This window comes from Musa acuminata, chromosome BXJ1-11 (assembly GCF_036884655.1).
Source record: "Musa acuminata AAA Group cultivar baxijiao chromosome BXJ1-11, Cavendish_Baxijiao_AAA, whole genome shotgun sequence".
Taxonomy (NCBI): Eukaryota; Viridiplantae; Streptophyta; class Magnoliopsida; order Zingiberales; family Musaceae; genus Musa; species Musa acuminata.
Genome location: NC_088337.1, coordinates 30,024,265 through 30,040,320, shown reverse-complemented (window position 1 = coordinate 30,040,320; position 16,056 = coordinate 30,024,265). Strand labels below are relative to the sequence as shown.

General features: G+C 44.3%; 4 protein-coding genes across 4 annotated transcripts; 2 read left to right on the top strand and 2 right to left on the bottom strand.

Moving 5' to 3' along the window:
- Window positions 1–1,389: 1,389 nt before the first annotated feature.
- Window positions 1,390–3,294, top strand: LOC135597591 (proline dehydrogenase 1, mitochondrial-like). The gene is made up of 3 exons (XM_065090755.1): window positions 1,390–1,917; window positions 2,148–2,790; window positions 2,877–3,294. Exons 1-3 carry the CDS (start codon window positions 1,420–1,422, stop codon window positions 3,179–3,181), a joined length of 1,446 nt encoding a protein of 481 aa, XP_064946827.1. The 5' UTR covers window positions 1,390–1,419; the 3' UTR covers window positions 3,182–3,294.
- A 1,062-nt stretch (window positions 3,295–4,356) lies between these two features.
- Window positions 4,357–8,523, top strand: LOC103972028 (uncharacterized). Its single transcript, XM_009386220.3, has 9 exons — window positions 4,357–5,503; window positions 6,548–6,632; window positions 6,748–6,843; window positions 6,949–7,101; window positions 7,187–7,294; window positions 7,678–7,797; window positions 7,885–8,010; window positions 8,104–8,187; window positions 8,277–8,523. The coding sequence occupies exons 1-9, from the start codon at window positions 4,530–4,532 to the stop codon at window positions 8,400–8,402; spliced, it is 1,872 nt and encodes a 623-aa protein (XP_009384495.2). The 5' UTR covers window positions 4,357–4,529; the 3' UTR covers window positions 8,403–8,523.
- A 55-nt stretch (window positions 8,524–8,578) lies between these two features.
- Window positions 8,579–10,051, bottom strand: LOC103972605 (serpin-ZXA). The gene is made up of 2 exons (XM_009386956.3): window positions 9,592–10,051; window positions 8,579–9,416 (listed from the first exon to the last, which is right to left on the bottom strand). The coding sequence occupies exons 1-2, from the start codon at window positions 9,985–9,987 to the stop codon at window positions 8,631–8,633; spliced, it is 1,182 nt and encodes a 393-aa protein (XP_009385231.2). The 5' UTR covers window positions 9,988–10,051; the 3' UTR covers window positions 8,579–8,630.
- A 1,454-nt stretch (window positions 10,052–11,505) lies between these two features.
- LOC135596651 (uncharacterized) lies at window positions 11,506–15,111 on the bottom strand. Its single transcript, XM_065088713.1, has 8 exons — window positions 14,899–15,111; window positions 14,610–14,813; window positions 14,437–14,550; window positions 14,305–14,342; window positions 14,092–14,221; window positions 12,430–13,845; window positions 11,957–12,099; window positions 11,506–11,863 (listed from the first exon to the last, which is right to left on the bottom strand). Exons 1-8 carry the CDS (start codon window positions 14,974–14,976, stop codon window positions 11,620–11,622), a joined length of 2,367 nt encoding a protein of 788 aa, XP_064944785.1. The 5' UTR covers window positions 14,977–15,111; the 3' UTR covers window positions 11,506–11,619.
- Window positions 15,112–16,056: the final 945 nt, after the last annotated feature.

The window sequence follows — 16,056 nt, the reverse complement described above, 5'->3', positions numbered from 1 at the left end:
ACAAACCTGAAAGATAAGATTTGAATTCATATAATATAATACGGTTTGATGAATGTATTATCTCAATTGTTCAAGCTCAATAAAATAAAATAAAATGATATCCCATCATATCGGATCATGATGATGACAATTATGTTGCATGTTACAATATTGTGACTATATTAATCTTTTAACACTAAATAGTGATTATAATATCTTAATTAGTTTCACATAAGAAGTAAAATAAAAATAAACTAAAAGATTTAGATGGGTCAACTATCATTATTTTTGGTCAATATTTCATACATAAACAGGACAATATTATGTAATAAAACAAGTAAAACATCTGTTCAGTTGATTGTTCCCTTTTTGTCTTCATTTATTAAAAAAAATATCAGTTTTGGTAAGATTTGCTATTTGTTCATTCATTTATTCCTCTTTTATTTATATGTTTGATCTAATGAATGTTAAATAATTTAGTATAATATTTTTATTTTTTATATAAAAAAAATCAATTAAATTATACAAAAAAATATAGGATCACGTATTAAAAGAAACCGAGAATTGCATGATCTCACTCTCAGTAGGAATTTGAGGGGATCCTTTATTTTCTGTATACCTCCTGTCCGAGCCTAAACAGGTACGTGAGTCGTAAGCTGCACCTTAGCATCCTTCGTTAAATCTTGGCCAGTAATAATCGAGTAATCCTTTACTTTTTGGTAGCATATGAGCTGTTCCATATCTCAAGTGATGGTCAAATTATTTATTTGGGAATGCACAGCCTTCAATCGCTATAATACTGCACTTCCTTCCTTCCTTCGTTGCTGGAGGATGCCATACCATAATGAGCTCCTCCTGTCATGGACGACGGAGGAAGCGTTCGCTGCTTCGTTGGGTGACATCGCACTGCATGTATCCTTATCAACGCAGATTCCAACGGTCCCGCGAGTCAACCCTTATCTTGCTGGACCGAATCGACCTTTGAATCTTCTGGGGATGGCGACGTGGCATCCAATCGTGTCGATGGGAAACGCTGCGTATCTCGCGCAAACGTGGTGGTCCGGTCTCCGATTAAGTTACGACTCTTATCTCGGCACCATCAACTGATTCCGCCGTCAAATGGAACGGTCAAAACATCGAGCCACAATTTAATTGTTACACAAGGCTAATACCATCTTTTAATTAGCTAAAACAGTGGAGCCCACCGGGATTCACCTCTTCTTCTACCGAATAATAAGCTGTGGAATTTTTAGGACGGAACCAAAGTTACAGCAGAGCTTTCTATAACGGGACCCGTTTCTCTGCGAGTAACGGAGTTTCCAACGCCCAAGTTGGGCCGTCGTCTCTCTATATATCTGAAGATTAATGCATCGAACTCTCAAGCTCAACACGATTCTTACGCAAGAAAGCATAAACCATACCTTGAGAAGCCGCCCGCAAATGGCAATGGCTACCAACATTTGTGCCAGAATCCCCGCATCCCTCCTTGCCCGATCTCTCTCCACCGCCTCCTCCCTCACCGAGAAGCTCCCGGAGGCTCCGTCGAACCCGGTCATCGACCTCTCCGACACCCAGCGCCTCTTCGCCTCCGTCCCCACCGCCTCCCTCCTCCACTCCCTCGCTAACCTATCCGCCATGGCCGCCGGCTCCCTTGTCGACGTGGGCGTCGCGGTTCTGCGAGCCGCCTTGGCGTCGGAGGGGAAGCTCCTCCGGGCCGCCGCCATCGGGGCCGCAAGGGCGACGGTGCACCGCCACTTCTGCGCCGGCGAGGGGTTCGAGGACGCGGGCCGCACCGTCACGGGGATGTGGGAGGAGCAGCGGCTGCGCTCGATCCTGGACTACGGTATGGAGGACGCCGAGGACGGCGCAGCCTGCGCCCGCAACCTTGCCGGCTTCCTGCGGACGGTCGAGATGGCGTCGTCGCTCCCGCCCTCCTCCGTAAGTAGTTTGCTTCACGAATAACAGATTCGTAATCGATGAACCTTGGCATGCCACGTATGGGATAGCAGTGGTATCTTCGATGGATCGAATCGAATCTCCATAGCAATTCATTATGAAGGAATCTAGACTTTCTAGAATCTTGGATTTGTTAGATTTGGAAAATAATTTTTATGCCATATACACCTCAGGAAGAACCAAACGAATCTAATGAAACTTTTTCCGATCAGGCAAGTGTATGCGTAAAGATCACAGCAATTTGCCCCATCTCGTTGCTGGAGAGAGTCAGTGATCTGCTAAGGTGGGAGCAACAAGACCCTACTCTGCAACTTCCATGGAAGACCAATTCGATTCCTGTTCTTTGCGACTCCAGCCCCCTTTACCTCACACGTTCAGCGCCAGATCCTCTAACTGAGATGGAAGAGTGCGACCTCCAATTGGCCTCGCAGAGGCTGTCCAAGATCTGCGAACGATGCACAGAAGCCAACATCCCGCTGCTGATCGACGCAGAGTACACCTCGGTGCAGCCCGCGATTGATTACTTCACGTATGCAGCAGCGGTACGATTCAATCATGGCGACCACCCTATCGTCTTCGGAACTATCCAGGCTTACCTGAGGGACTCCAAGGAGAGGATGGTGAACGCCGTCCGAGCTGCGGAGCGAGAGGGGGTTTCTTTGGGGATCAAGCTAGTGAGAGGGGCTTATATGACAAGAGAGACCAAGTTGGCATCATCCTTGGGCGCGCCGTCGCCTGTTCATCGGAGCATCCAAGAAACGCACGATTGCTTTAATAGTTGTTCTTCCTTCATGCTCGAAAAGGTCAGCAGGAGATCCGGTGCAGTCGTCCTTGCCACCCACAATGTTCAATCCGGTAGATGTACAGTAATCATCAAGTCAAGCCTTACTTTGCCTTAGTTTGAGAATCTGGATCATCATCTACCATGGAATCTGTTGCAGGACAACTTGCTGCAAAAAAGGCAATGGAATTGGGAATTGGAAGGGATGACCACAAACTGCAGTTTGCGCAGCTCATGGGAATGGCAGATGGGCTCACACATGGACTCAGGAATGCTGGTTTCCAAGTGAGCAAGTACGTGCCATTTGGGCCAGTGGAGCAGGTCATGCCTTACCTCCTCAGGAGAGCCGAAGAGAACCGAGGACTCCTTTGCACCTCCACAGTCGACAGACAGCTCAAAAGGTTTATGATCTCAAGTCATTGCACAACCTTATCGCATTTACTTTGTCCAGCTTCAAGCTTGTAAAACATCACATTGCCATGTTTTCTCCAGGAAGGAGATGTTCAGAAGACTTGCTACTGCAGTTGCTTGGAGGACTTAATATCTCACTCAAATCAACATTCTCAGAGTTCAAACAGTATAATTTTACTATATTTAACTCACATTGCTAAATGAAGCCGGTCAATACTATATTTCGCAAGATTTTGCTAGATGAGATCTTGGGTTGATGACAATATTTCTCCTCACCTTGTTCTCAATTCAATCTTAGTTACTAATTCGTTACATGATATATATTTACCTTCTTATAGGTGACTGTAGGGAGCTTCATATATGCCGGATCAAAGTCAAAAGCCAGCAACCTGTACAAGTGTAGAATCTGAACCTGAGGCTGGAGATAAACCAAAGTACCCCACACAGTACACTTTCCAGTCAAAACCTTAACCCGTCCTCGGTCATCAGCGGTTGACCTTCAAAGTTGGATCCAAGGAACGCTAATGTCGACGTTGACTTAACGCGAGGGTTGCTCTTAATCGTTACGAGCCAGAATGGTGGTGTTCATATGGGTCATCAAGCATCAAAGCTCCATGAAGCCTGCAGAACTGGCCATTAAATCTCAGAGCTTTCGGTAACTAACACGCTGCGACCAACAGATCGACTTCACTGCTGTCCTAAAAGAATCTGGAGCTGCTTGTATCTGTTTAAGCTTGCAGTGATACTGCTGCAACTTGTAATTGATGATGGCATTGTGCTGTTGTTGTGGTGAACGAGAGCTTCCAGCTTCATGTTGCTACTTGGCCTGATGGTGCTTTTCCTTGCATACGTTGGCTTTTAGAACTGGATCGGATGAGCCTTTGGAAATGTACAACTCAGTTAATTTGCATGGCCGGCAAACGTTTAAGTCCCATCGTCTGAGAAAGATCAAACTGTTCATGTTGATTCGAGTTATCAACAGGCTTGAATTGCCAACGAGTAGTGGCAGTGTTGCGTTCATAATAAATTATCTGATTTCATGCTTAAATAATAGAATTTGATACGTAGAACAGAATCTGGTCAAACCGTGGACCAGAAAAGTCGGCGTTGTCCGCGGTCGGGTCGTGTCGTGTCGTGCCGTCATAGTCGACCACGTCACGTAGTGCCCCGTTCCTCCTATCCTTGTATCCACGTATAAATACACGCCCACAGGGAAGACGAGGGTTGACCCTTTCCTCTCCCCTTTGTGCCTCCTATTCTCTTCCATTTCTACGTTCGTTGCTTGTTTTCTAGGGTTTCCCAATCAAATCCACACGCAAATTTAGGATTCATATCCTTTTTTTTTTCTTTGGTGTTTCCGTGGGGTTTTGGTTCTTTGGGTTTGTTCAGATCGGATCCGAGGATGTTGGAGCAGCTGCTGATCTTTACGCGGGGCGGGCTGATCCTGTGGGAGCTCGGCAACGCGCTCAAGGGATCCCCGATCGACGCCCTCATCCGCTCCTGCCTCCTCGAGGAGCGCTCCGCGGACTCTGCCTTCCATTACGACGCCCCCGCCGGATGCGCCGCGTACACCCTGAAGTGGGCCTTCGACAACGACCTCGGCCTCGTCTTCGTCGCCGTCTACCAGCGTATCCTCCACCTCCTCTACGTCGACGACCTCCTCGCCGCTGCCCGCCGCGAGTTCTCTCGGGTCTACGAGCCCAAGCGGACCTCCTACGATGATTTCGACGAGACCTTCCGCCAGCTCCAGAAGGAGGCCGAGGCCCGGGCCGAGGAGATGCGCAGGTTCAAGCAGGCCGGCCGTGCCCCCGCGGCGCCTGGCAAGAAGCAAGTTCCCGGCGCCGCTTCCAGGGGTTCCGGGAAGCAACGGAGTAGTGGTGGTGGCGGTTCGGGGAAAGATGAGTCCGACGGTGATCCAGGAAAAGGTCGTCGGTCAGAGAATGGTAGTTCTAAAGGGCATGAGAATGAAATAAAGCCGAATTCTCGCGCCCAGAATATAGTAGTACACGGACAAGAGAACGGAGCCCCTCGAGTTGAGGCTTTCGATGTAAGTAAGCTACAGAAGTTGCGATCCAAAGGTGCTAAGAAGACGGATACTGGTGGTGGTGGCTGTAAGGCTGCCAAGGCAGAGCCGAAAAAGATTGCAAAGAAGAACAGAGTTTGGGACGATTCGCCTTCCGAGTCGAGACTGGATTTCACAGATCCAGTGGATGATAGAGGCGAAGGGCCTGAGGTTGTGGTAGCAGATCAGGGAGAGAGCATGATGGATAAGGAGGAAATTGTAAGCAGCGATAGTGAGGGTGAGGAGGATGAGGAAGTAGAGACTGAGAAACCTGGCACGAAGAAGAAGGGGTGGTTTTCGTCTATGCTCCAGAGGTAAATATCTCAATTTGGACCCCCTTAGTGTTACAGTTTGGTGATTGCTTTGGTGCAGGATGATACTGTTCTTCTAAGAAAAGATTGCTTTATTTTTATATTCATGATTGTTGCAATTGTTGATTTGTGATTGTTGTATAAAGCTACAACCAATTGCTCTGATAGGCTTTGGCATCTTTCATGTCTTAAATTTCACTTTATAAGAGTTTTTCCTAGCTCGATTCACCTGGATAATTGGATTTATTTGTCGAGGATGTTACTACTATATCTTTACCTGGTTCCTATCAAATTCATTTAGTAAATGTATGACCTGTTTAGTCTAACTTTCTTTTGTATCAGCTTTCATTCTCTTTGCTTAATGACTTTACATATGTTCTAGTGATTCATTCTATTCATATCTTGTTACATGACTAAAGTCTCCCCAGCTTATTTGAAACATCATTTTCGGCAAATCCAGTGAATTAATAATTGATATTAAGATGGTCGACGTTTTCTAAACCATATTGCATCAAAGTACCTGACAGGGTTATCCGACATTTTCATTTCATTCGCTTAAGTGTCCTGGTCATATTCATAATTATTTGAGAGAGGATGGGATATCAGCTTTCTTGTTCCTTTGTTCTTCAGAAACAGTCGGATTGTATCACGAGCATTAGTGGCAACCCTAAATAGGCGTGATCCCTCACAGTTATCAATATTCTGCAAGACAAAAATGTAGGACTTGCAGTGGCATAAAAAAGATTGCCTTTTGTTTTTTGGTGTTTATTTTTTCTCAGTTATCTTACAGCCAAATATTAGTATGGGCCATCTCTACAGTTGTCAGCTAATGTATGAGTGGTCTAAAATTGAAGTCATGAAAGAAGCATGTATCAGAAGTCAAAAGGTGATAACTTAAATCATCCTTCTTTCCCGATCACACTGGAGATTTTGCAATAATAAGGAATATTTCGGATTTCTCCATGGTCAGATAGATTTTTTCCTTTGGAAGTGTAACTGCTAACCCATGTAAACCTGAATCTAACTGTTGGGTTTTCTTGGCTTCAGCATTTCAGGTAATGCTGTGTTAGAGAAATCCGACTTGAGACCAGCACTGAAAGCTCTCAAGGATAGGTTGATGACCAAAAATGTGGTACGTGTCTGATCTTATCCGCTTGGTTTATTCATGTATATAAATTTCTGATGTTTGTTTCAACTGGTTAACTTGTCACTACATTCTTAGAATTACTTTTTCATGATACTTTCAGGCTGAGGAGATTGCTGAGAAGCTTTGCGAATCAGTGGCAACAAGTCTTGAAGGGAAAAAATTGGGCTCCTTTACAAGAGTGTCTTCAACAGTCCAGGTTTTGTAGGCTTACTGCTTTTTTAATTTCTTTTGTTGCAGGCTTCGTTTTTCTGCACTTGGCTCATGCAAAACCTTCTATGTTAATGTTGGATGACAATCGCAGACAGCTATGGAGGAGGCGCTCCTTCGCATTTTAACTCCAAAACGATCCATCGACATTCTACGAGATGTCCATGCTGCCAAGGAGCAAGGAAGACCTTATGTTGTTGTTTTTGTTGGTGTCAATGGAGTTGGAAAATCTACCAATCTTGCCAAAGTAAGCATATCTTTCTCTTAATTTGCCAAAGTTAACTGGTATTGATCCTATTACATAGTGCCTTCTTTTTTTTTTCATTTTATAGGTTGCTTACTGGCTTTTGCAACATAAAATTAATGTCATGCTGGCAGCATGTGATACATTCAGGTCAGGTGCTGTTGAACAGCTTCGCACGCATGCACGCAGACTCCAAGTATGCTACGTTTTTTTCTTTTAATTGTCATTATGTGGTGTATGCTATGTTTTGGTTCATTTTCTTGTTGTTTATCGGAGTTCACCACCACCCTGTTTTTGTCCGTGCTTGATGGTGGAACTTGATTATATGCCTAGAAAATGTCAAAGATTATCAATGTACAATTGTTCAGTCAACTTCCATAAGAAAACACTTTTGACATGTCGATATGATATGCTATCTTCCTGTAAATATGTCATTTTCTTTCTCAGTGTTGAATGTTAAATGATGAAATTAACATGGCATCACCACTCATATGTACAAGTTACATTCCAATGTCGGTGTCAATTGAGCAGTACTACAGTAATGGAACAATATTTGAGAATAACTAAAATGCTTTACAGATACCTATTTTTGAGAAAGGCTATGAGAAAGATCCTGCAATTGTAGCAAATGAAGCTATCCAGGAAGCTAAACGCAACAATTCAGATGTTGTTCTTGTTGACACAGCTGGTCGAATGCAGGTAAGATTGCTTAGTTGTTTGAGGACTATTGCGATGGTTTAATATTTATGATATTCTGTATGTATTCTTCTTCCCATCGCTTATCAGGATAATGAGCCACTCATGAGAGCACTCTCCAAGCTCATCAATCTCAACAACCCAGATCTAGTTCTTTTTGTTGGAGAGGCTTTGGTTGGAAACGATGCTGTGGATCAACTGACAAAGTTTAACCAGGTGCGGTATGATTTTGCTGGCTAATTTGCAAGATCACCAATTCAACACAAAGGACATATCTCCACTCATTTCTTGGTTTGACATACCTTGCAGAAATTAGCCGACCTGTCCATGGTTCCTAATGCCAGGTTGATCGACGGCATCTTGCTCACCAAGTTTGATACAATCGACGATAAGGTGGTAAACTGTATGCTGTAGAAGTTGCTTTTACAATTAGCCATCAATGTTTTCCTGGTTTTTGTAACTCGTGAAGAGCTTTCATGCAGGTTGGAGCAGCTCTTTCCATGGTTTACGTTTCCGGAGCTCCGGTGATGTTTGTTGGTTGTGGTCAATCGTATACCGACCTTAAGAAGCTCAACATCAAGTCCATTGTCAAAACTCTTTTAAAGTGAATGTAGTTCTTTGCTCTCTCTCTCATTACTGTTTGCTACTCCTGCTTTGACTTTAATCCCCTGTGACCTCATTTTCTTGGCACTGGAAGCAAATAAATCATAATGTTTTGGTTTGGATTTATGATGTTATTATGCCTCTATTATTGGAATTGTTGTTCTCTGATTGAGAATTTGCATGGTAAAACAAGTCACTTTATTCATTTCATACATGCATTGTGGGAGAGCTCATCAATCAACCAGGGGGTTAACAACATGCCCCAAGAACAACACTGCCTCGCTCTCCTCCTCCATGATAGCAAACATAAAAGGATGGTCAGCTGAGAAGTCCACAGGTGGACGATAACACTGTGCTCTAATCAATACTGCGGTTGCTGCAGCTGCTGTGGTGCCTTCTTCGTCAACCTCAATCCTCGCTCTGTGGTGCACGCTTGAGATGAATAGATTATCTCGTGGAGTCAGATCCGACACCATCTCTCTGAAATCTGCATGCCCACCATCAAAAGGAGCTTCCATGCCCAAGTCTGCCAAGACTTTTGATGCTTCGAATTCGTACACAAAATTGAACTTTGGGATCATGAAATTGCCAACTTCAACATCTCTACGTGGGGTGTGGTCCTTGATGAAGCTGGGATCAGATGAGAGCTTGTGGATGAGTAGAGGAAGGCCATCTTTCTTGTCAGGAAGAAATATCAGCATGTAGAGGAGACTTCTCTGGTTTGGGGTCCGTCGGTAGCGCAGTTTCAGCACTTTGAAGCCATCGAAGGAGGAGATAAACTGATCTCTCCGAGAAGTCATGAATGGCACTTGGACTGTACTGTTGTCCAGGAGATGAAATGTTCCATGTCTGGTCCCGGAAGCATCAAACTTGTCAGCCCACACTCCTTTGAAGTAGAGAGCGTTCGCGAGGATAAGCCTTGTGTACCCATCCACAGCTCCATCAGGGATAAGCTCATCGATAAGCCCATTCGTCTCCTTTTGAACCCACTCATTTACTTCCTTCGCTACTTCATTAGCCTGCCAACACAAATAAATGAATCAAAATTACTTTTGTAGCACTGTGAGGAATAATTCAACATATATATATATATATAGTAATGCTTAAATTCGTAAAGGCTCCATTTGTTTTTTTTTTTTTTGCTGAAAGCACAAAAATAATCGACGTTAGAGAAAGATAAGATCGTTGTCTCACTTGCTGCCGGAAGTCAACGGACTTGGTCACCGCTCCGTAGACGGAAGCGGCCACGTCATCGAAGCCCGGCTTCAGGGTCAACGACCGGTCGACCCACACCCCGTTGACGAAAGACAGGCGCGGCCCGGCGCTTTCTACTACGCGGCCGTCGCAGTCGCCGTCGCCGCGGACGGACGCCATGAGTCGGGCGGAGGCGGAGTTGAGGTGGTCAACGGTCGGGGAGCCCAAGAAGGAAAGCATCTGGTGCAAGGTCTCGCCGCTGGCCCCGGCGGCAGCGAGGCCGAGCGCCGCGCGGATGGACAGCGGGGAGAGGACGAAGTTGGAGCCGCTGGCGACGGCCGCGAGCCCCACGCGCTCCGCCACATGGAGGCAGGAGTCGACCTCTGTTGAGCTCATGGTGTCCGACACGGGGGGGTTGCGGTGGTTGGGGTGGGAAGACAGAGGACGAGCGCACCGAGGACTGAGCGGCATTGGCGTTGGCTCACCGCCTTATATAGGACGACGAGACTTCACGGGAAAGCAAGCACATGACTCAGAGAGGTTCGATGAGCTGACGTCAGGAACACAGAGACTTTACGACCAAGAAAACAAAGATGGAATACTAAATGATATCATTTTTTATAATATTTTATTTAATCAGACGCGTTTAAATCGGATCGCGTATGCAAATGAGTTTAATAGAAGAAATTAGATGTCTTATTCAAAGATCAAGCTCGAATATATACATACTGCTTTCCTTGATTGTAAATTTCTTATGTTGATCATGATCTTACTAAATATTTCATCTGAATAGCTCTACAAATTTGGAGCAACAAATAATTATACTCTAAAATGAAGCAATTAGCTCGTTATTGGAGTTATGTCTTCCCTAACATGGAAACAAAGAAGATTGTGACATCCTCCATAAAAAGATGATGTCTAGTTGAGAGTATGGAAGTTTCATAATGATATGATAGGGAAAGTAACAACTTCAGTATGACTATCAATTCATTCGATCAAGGATTACCATCTAGATAATACAATGGTCGAAAAAGCATGCACTCTACCCTTGCAATCGTCGATAGGAGTACGATCCATCGACCCCTACCTAACTCGAGTTCCACAAGGGTTGCACAAGCCTATCGTAAGGCACATTAATCCACATTATTGAGGCTCATCCCCTTTTTTCCTCTTACTTAGGTCATCTATTGTGAGCAACCTAACAAACCCCATCAAACCATAGTTTAGAGAAAGCTCGTGCGTCCAACAATAGAAGTTATGAATTTCAAGTGGCGTGGTCCAATTTTTCTTCCCTACCTTTTGGAATACTTAATGCAGAGGGTTATTCCTGTTTATTCCCAAACAGGCCTCAACCCTAACAAACAACACCCCTATTGTCGTCTTTCCCTAACGCCACGTACAAAGAGGTGTGCTCGCCGATCATCGACATTAATGAATCTCAAGATGATGTAAGGGACATTTTAACCCGTCACTAGCCTCACGCCATCAGCGGCTCAGGTATAAAAGCCATCTTCCAACACTCAAAGGAGGCAATTGAACTATTTTCCACTTCTCTGCTAACTTAATCATCAAACAGATTGGGAACATCCCCTGGATGTTGACCGCTTGTGCAAGCACCTCGGCTAGGCTTAGGTGCACTTCAAGACGGCTGCAGAACTCACTTCTGGCAAACAAGTAGTGCCAACCGGATCCGCTTCCTGCCCCAATCTCCTCACGTGACCCACCCCGTGAACCCTTTTGGACGATGAACTTGTACCTTTAGGATCGAGCCAAACCATATCAACTCCCCGATCAATGGCTTCAATGACAACAACACATAGAGACTACTTTTAACTTCAGGAGTTTGTATGCACCATTCAGGTAAATGGAATATATCAACTTCATTTCACAAGGACAAGAAGTTCCTCTCATTACAAAAAGTACAGATGTATGCACTATTTACACCTTGCAATTCTGTATCTGCTCCCTGATGCATCCAGATTCTTGCCTATACAAAAGATTAATGGAAGATTAAAGGAAGAAAAACCACTAATTTTTCGAGGCATTTTTAAGAGTCCTGATTGTCATCATGAGCTGTTGTCTTTCACCTTCAACTTCTGCAAACTTTAGGCTTATCTCAGAATACCTTTCTTGCATTTCCTTCAGATCAGCTTCTGTTGACTCATTCTGCTTCCTTAGAACAGCCAACTCACTGATTATTTCAGAAACCTTATGATCATCAAATGCACAGGAAACAATGTGTTCCTTTTCTTCTGAATTAGTTCTTGAGAACCTGCAGACAGATTAACATCCTCATAAGACCACAAGTATTAGGAGTTTTATGTGGATCAAGGAAGAGAAATACTAGCAATAAAAAAAAAGTCACCTTGTGGCTTGTTCTTGATCTTTGGCGTTTGTATTGTTAATCTGTGCTTTAACTTCCATCCTTGATTGTTGCAGGCAATCAACATCACTTTGGCATTTGTTGGAATTGGCACACCTGGAGCTCTCATGGCAATGTTTGTCTTCCTGCATAAGATGATTGCACAGAACACAAACATCATTTTTATGCCTCAGTCATCCTAAAAATGCACTACAATTCAGTGTAAACCTCAATGGTGCCAACATGCTAACTTTCAATTCAGTGTTTGTGTGTTGTGTCTAGCCATGCCTCATTTTACATCAATGGATTGTGCATAAGCAATTTCAGACAATTTCTTGAACTTTAAGATGATCTTTTTGATGAAACTGCTTTTTGTTCTATTTGAATCTCTTGCAAGTCATTTGAAATAATTATTCTATCTAGTGATCTTCTGCAGAATTATGAATGATTATGCTGAAGTCTAAAAGTGCTTCTACCTCAGAGTTCAGCAGTCTGATCACAGCCTCTTCTCCACCCCTCACATTCCTTAGGCCACCGTTTTCCTGCCTCAGTGGCAGTATCTCTTTCTCGAGGAGTTCACCTTCCAGATTTCTATCATGAAGCATCATCTCCTTTGCGGTATACACCAATTTTTCTCTCTCTTCGGAGGCAAGAAATTTCTCGGTTTCGAGCTTTTCGATCTGTGTTTTTTGTGACCGCATTCTCTTATACCTTTCGAGCTCTTCATTCCGATCTTTCAGCTCCAATTGCAGCTTATCTGCTTCTTTCGATTTGAAGTCTACAAGGCTCAGTAGCTGTTGAAGATTCACACGGCATTGGCCTTGCACTGATGCCAGATCCTCCATGGTTTTCTTCAGAAGCTCTTCCAGGTAGCTGTTCTGTGAACGCAGCTCACTGGCTTCCTTCAGCGCATGCTTGACTGCTTTCTCGTTTCCGTAGAATGCGGATGAAGCTTGTGAAGACAGCCGCTTAAGTTGCTCGTGAAGCCGCTCGATGGTGGAAGCGAATTTCCACTTCGCTTTCCTCAGTGTTTCCTCTGCTCGTATGGCCTTCTTCTCCTGCTCAACTTTAGCCTGCGTCTGTGTCTGCAGTTCTTTCTCTAAGCTTTCGACATGGGCTTCGAGGTCATGGATGATTGCTGAATGTTCCGAACACTCATGGTGAATCCTGAGCTGCTCATGCTGCTCCAGCTTCGATGAGATGTCATGGTTTTCCTGTTTCAAGATCTCGTAGTCCGCAGCAAGCTGTTCCAGTTGCATTTCTAGGTCTTTCTCATCTTTCTTGCAGCAGGGTGTCTCCCTGTTCTTCTTCTCCAACAGGTCATCAAGATCTCTGACAGCAAGTAACAGTTCGGAATTAGCTTCCCGTGTCTTCTGCAGTTGCAAGCGGAGACTTGAGTTCAGATTTCTCTCGTGATCTAACTCTTGTTTGACCTCTTCCAGCTGTGATTCAGCTAAATCTTTCTCATCAACAGCATTCCTCTTCTGTGAAGACTTCAGCTCTTCACACTCTCTTCGCAGAGCATCTCTCTCCTCCTTCATGCTACTTATCTCCCTCGAAAGATCTTGCCGTTGCCTGCTTTCCTTGACGATTTGCTTTCGCAGAGTCTGCAACTCCAGCCCGGATTCTTCCACCTTTCTCGTCAAAACAACATCATCATCTGAGAATTGCAGTCTCTCTCTTAAAACGTCTCTAAGAGGTGAGAGGAAGCTGCCATTGTTGACTCTGTTCTCCCTTGTCTTATGTATCTCTGAGCTACTACCACAAGTGGTTCCAGATAAAGCACCAGAGCTCTGAGACTTTTGGAGCTTGCCATTGGAATCAGCACAATTGGGGAGGCTTCTGCTTGAAGGAAAGTCTATTCTCGGCTCTCTGTTGACATATGACCCAACCTGTTGGAAGTGAGAGAAACAGTTCATCATCAATCTATGGGAATTCAGAAGAATGACAAGGGATTTCATTGTGCAATTTCCAGATCTCCTATCGAACATTCTCTTGGAGTTCGACTCCTGAACGATTTGTTGTTGCAATTGTTTGAAGTTTTTGACAAGCATGCAGAAGGCAGCTTTCAATAATAAGTCGATACCTTCTACAAAGAAATATCTAAGAACTATTTGACGGCAGATTCATATCCTTACCTTCACCGAATTCATATCATTCCTTCCGATCAGTGCTTTGAGACCTTTTTTATTGTCACACTTACTTATCTGGCTCTGTAATGTTCTGCATTGTTGCCTTGCTGTTCCATCTCCATCTTCTTCTGCTCCCCTAATGATCAAAGAGAAGAGTCAAAAGGCAGCATAGATGAATCATGAAAGACTTACAGTAGAATTACTCCTGCTATTTGTTACCTGCCTGCAACTTCACCTTTCATTCTCTGTATGGTAACCTGTGATTTCAGGTAGAAATCCATTAATCAGGGAATGAAACCCAGCAACAAAATATTTGTGACATCGAGTAATTTGCAGCATCAAAATGCTCACATGCAAGATGGCTCCTGCCTTGAGAGGGAGCGCAACAGATGATGCTTTGAACACCTCAAAGTAATCTGCCAGGTTAACAGTGACTTCACCAAGAAGTCCGGGCTTGCTTGATCCCTGCAAACCCTTCAGTGGTCAGTCGCAGTTGGAAGCAGAGCACAATCGATGTTTCTTACCTGTGCAGCAACAAGAAACTGGTAGAGCTTCTCATTAATCTTTCCACTCTTGGGATCGCACGCCAGGCTCACTGTTTCGTAGATTGGGTTCAGCCAGTTGCAAGTTCCATCCATCACCGCAACCTTTTCTGATCTTACGGTGGGCTTTCCTACATCCAGAGGAACCAAGCTCACCATCACTGTCTCCGATCCCAACACCGGCACCTAAGGAAACCGACAATGTAGCACCAGAATTCTCCCAAATCCAAGCCAGTTCATGTAGAACCAGTAATATGTTGGCCAAACTGACCTGTGTTGCTTGGAATTGCAATCTGAACACAACCTTGATCTTGTTCTTCTCGCTCCTCCATCGTGCTGCCTTGAACATCTTTGATCTCCCCTTCAGTTGTTCATGATCTCCTCTGTTTGGCCTTCAGCAACAGAAGAAGCCTCCACATTGACACAAAGCAACACCTGGAGACTGCATGGAGGAGGCTTCTGACAGAGAGAAGAGGAAGTGTTGCAAGTAGGTAGCCCGAGAGACAGAGAGACTTGGGAAGGAAACTGGCAGGCAGATCCAGTCACTGAGTGTTTTGTTTTCTTTCTATATTTCTGCAGCAGTGACTGTTTGTGTTGCACAGGAATGAAGATGACACAAAAGATAAAAATGAGAGGCTTATGTGCAACAACAATACAGATATACACATTCTTTTATAAGGTATAGAAATGGTTGCTTGAGGCTCACAGCAAGGAGGGGGACATGCTGACAGGTGATGATTCCTTGTTATATATATCTTTCCATGAATCACTTCTTCTCTAGCCAGGACTTCCATAATCTTTCATGGAGATGCAATGGTTTTGTTTGATGAGCATACGTTATTCTTCATGAGGATTGAGCTTGTGAACCCTGAGACACATGCACTGGAGGAAGAAAAAAGGAGAAAAGATCCGTACTGGCATCAGCTAGTACTCTAATATGGAAGCCTTGCAATGATGAACTCCAGTTTAGTAGTTGCACACAGGACATGTGTATACAGCCATGGACCTTCAGCATTTATGGATATCACATGGGTTGGCTTTGATGTATGTAGTTTGCAGATATCAGTCCTCCATGGTCACATTCATGCACAAGAGTGGGTGGTGTGGAGCAGGATGATCTTTTGCTCACTTTCTTCTCCTGTTGGCTCCCATACTGTTAATCCTTGAGAGAAAGGGATTTGGTTCATCAGACCTTGGCTCATCTTATCTGTACATGAAGAAGATGTCATCTTTCCATGGTTAGCTACAGTGTATTTGCCAAGCAGTAAACTTTATTTAAACTTAGGCAAGCTTTCATCCATGAGAAGAATTGGAAAGGACGGACACTAATGATGGATCAAAGTCGACCGACCAAGGTAAGCAAGCTGGCAGGGCATCCATGGTGTTGTTGGTGGTCGTCTTGCTCTTCCTTTGCTTGCCTTGAAAGCCT

Bases quoted from the DNA above. Each gene is read 5' to 3' on its own strand.
- LOC103972605 (XM_009386956.3), bottom strand. From the start codon at position 9,987: ATGAGCTCAACAGAGGTCGACTCCTGCCTCCATGTGGCGGAGCGCGTG. The intron at 9,417-9,591 runs GTGAGACAACGA...TTGTGTTGGCAG, and splicing joins CCGTTGACTTCCGGCAGCAA to GCTAATGAAGTAGCGAAGGA.
- LOC103972028 (XM_009386220.3), top strand. From the start codon at position 4,530: ATGTTGGAGCAGCTGCTGATCTTTACGCGGGGCGGGCTGATCCTGTGG. The intron at 6,633-6,747 runs GTACGTGTCTGA...TGATACTTTCAG, and splicing joins GGTTGATGACCAAAAATGTG to GCTGAGGAGATTGCTGAGAA. The intron at 7,102-7,186 runs GTAAGCATATCT...TTCATTTTATAG, and splicing joins AATCTACCAATCTTGCCAAA to GTTGCTTACTGGCTTTTGCA.
- LOC135597591 (XM_065090755.1), top strand. From the start codon at position 1,420: ATGGCAATGGCTACCAACATTTGTGCCAGAATCCCCGCATCCCTCCTT. The intron at 1,918-2,147 runs GTAAGTAGTTTG...TTTTCCGATCAG, and splicing joins CGTCGCTCCCGCCCTCCTCC to GCAAGTGTATGCGTAAAGAT. The intron at 2,791-2,876 runs GTAGATGTACAG...AATCTGTTGCAG, and splicing joins CACCCACAATGTTCAATCCG to GACAACTTGCTGCAAAAAAG.
- LOC135596651 (XM_065088713.1), bottom strand. From the start codon at position 14,976: ATGTTCAAGGCAGCACGATGGAGGAGCGAGAAGAACAAGATCAAGGTT. The intron at 13,846-14,091 runs GTAAGGATATGA...CACTTCCAACAG, and splicing joins ATGATATGAATTCGGTGAAG to GTTGGGTCATATGTCAACAG. The intron at 12,100-12,429 runs GTAGAAGCACTT...CATCTTATGCAG, and splicing joins TCAGACTGCTGAACTCTGAG to GAAGACAAACATTGCCATGA.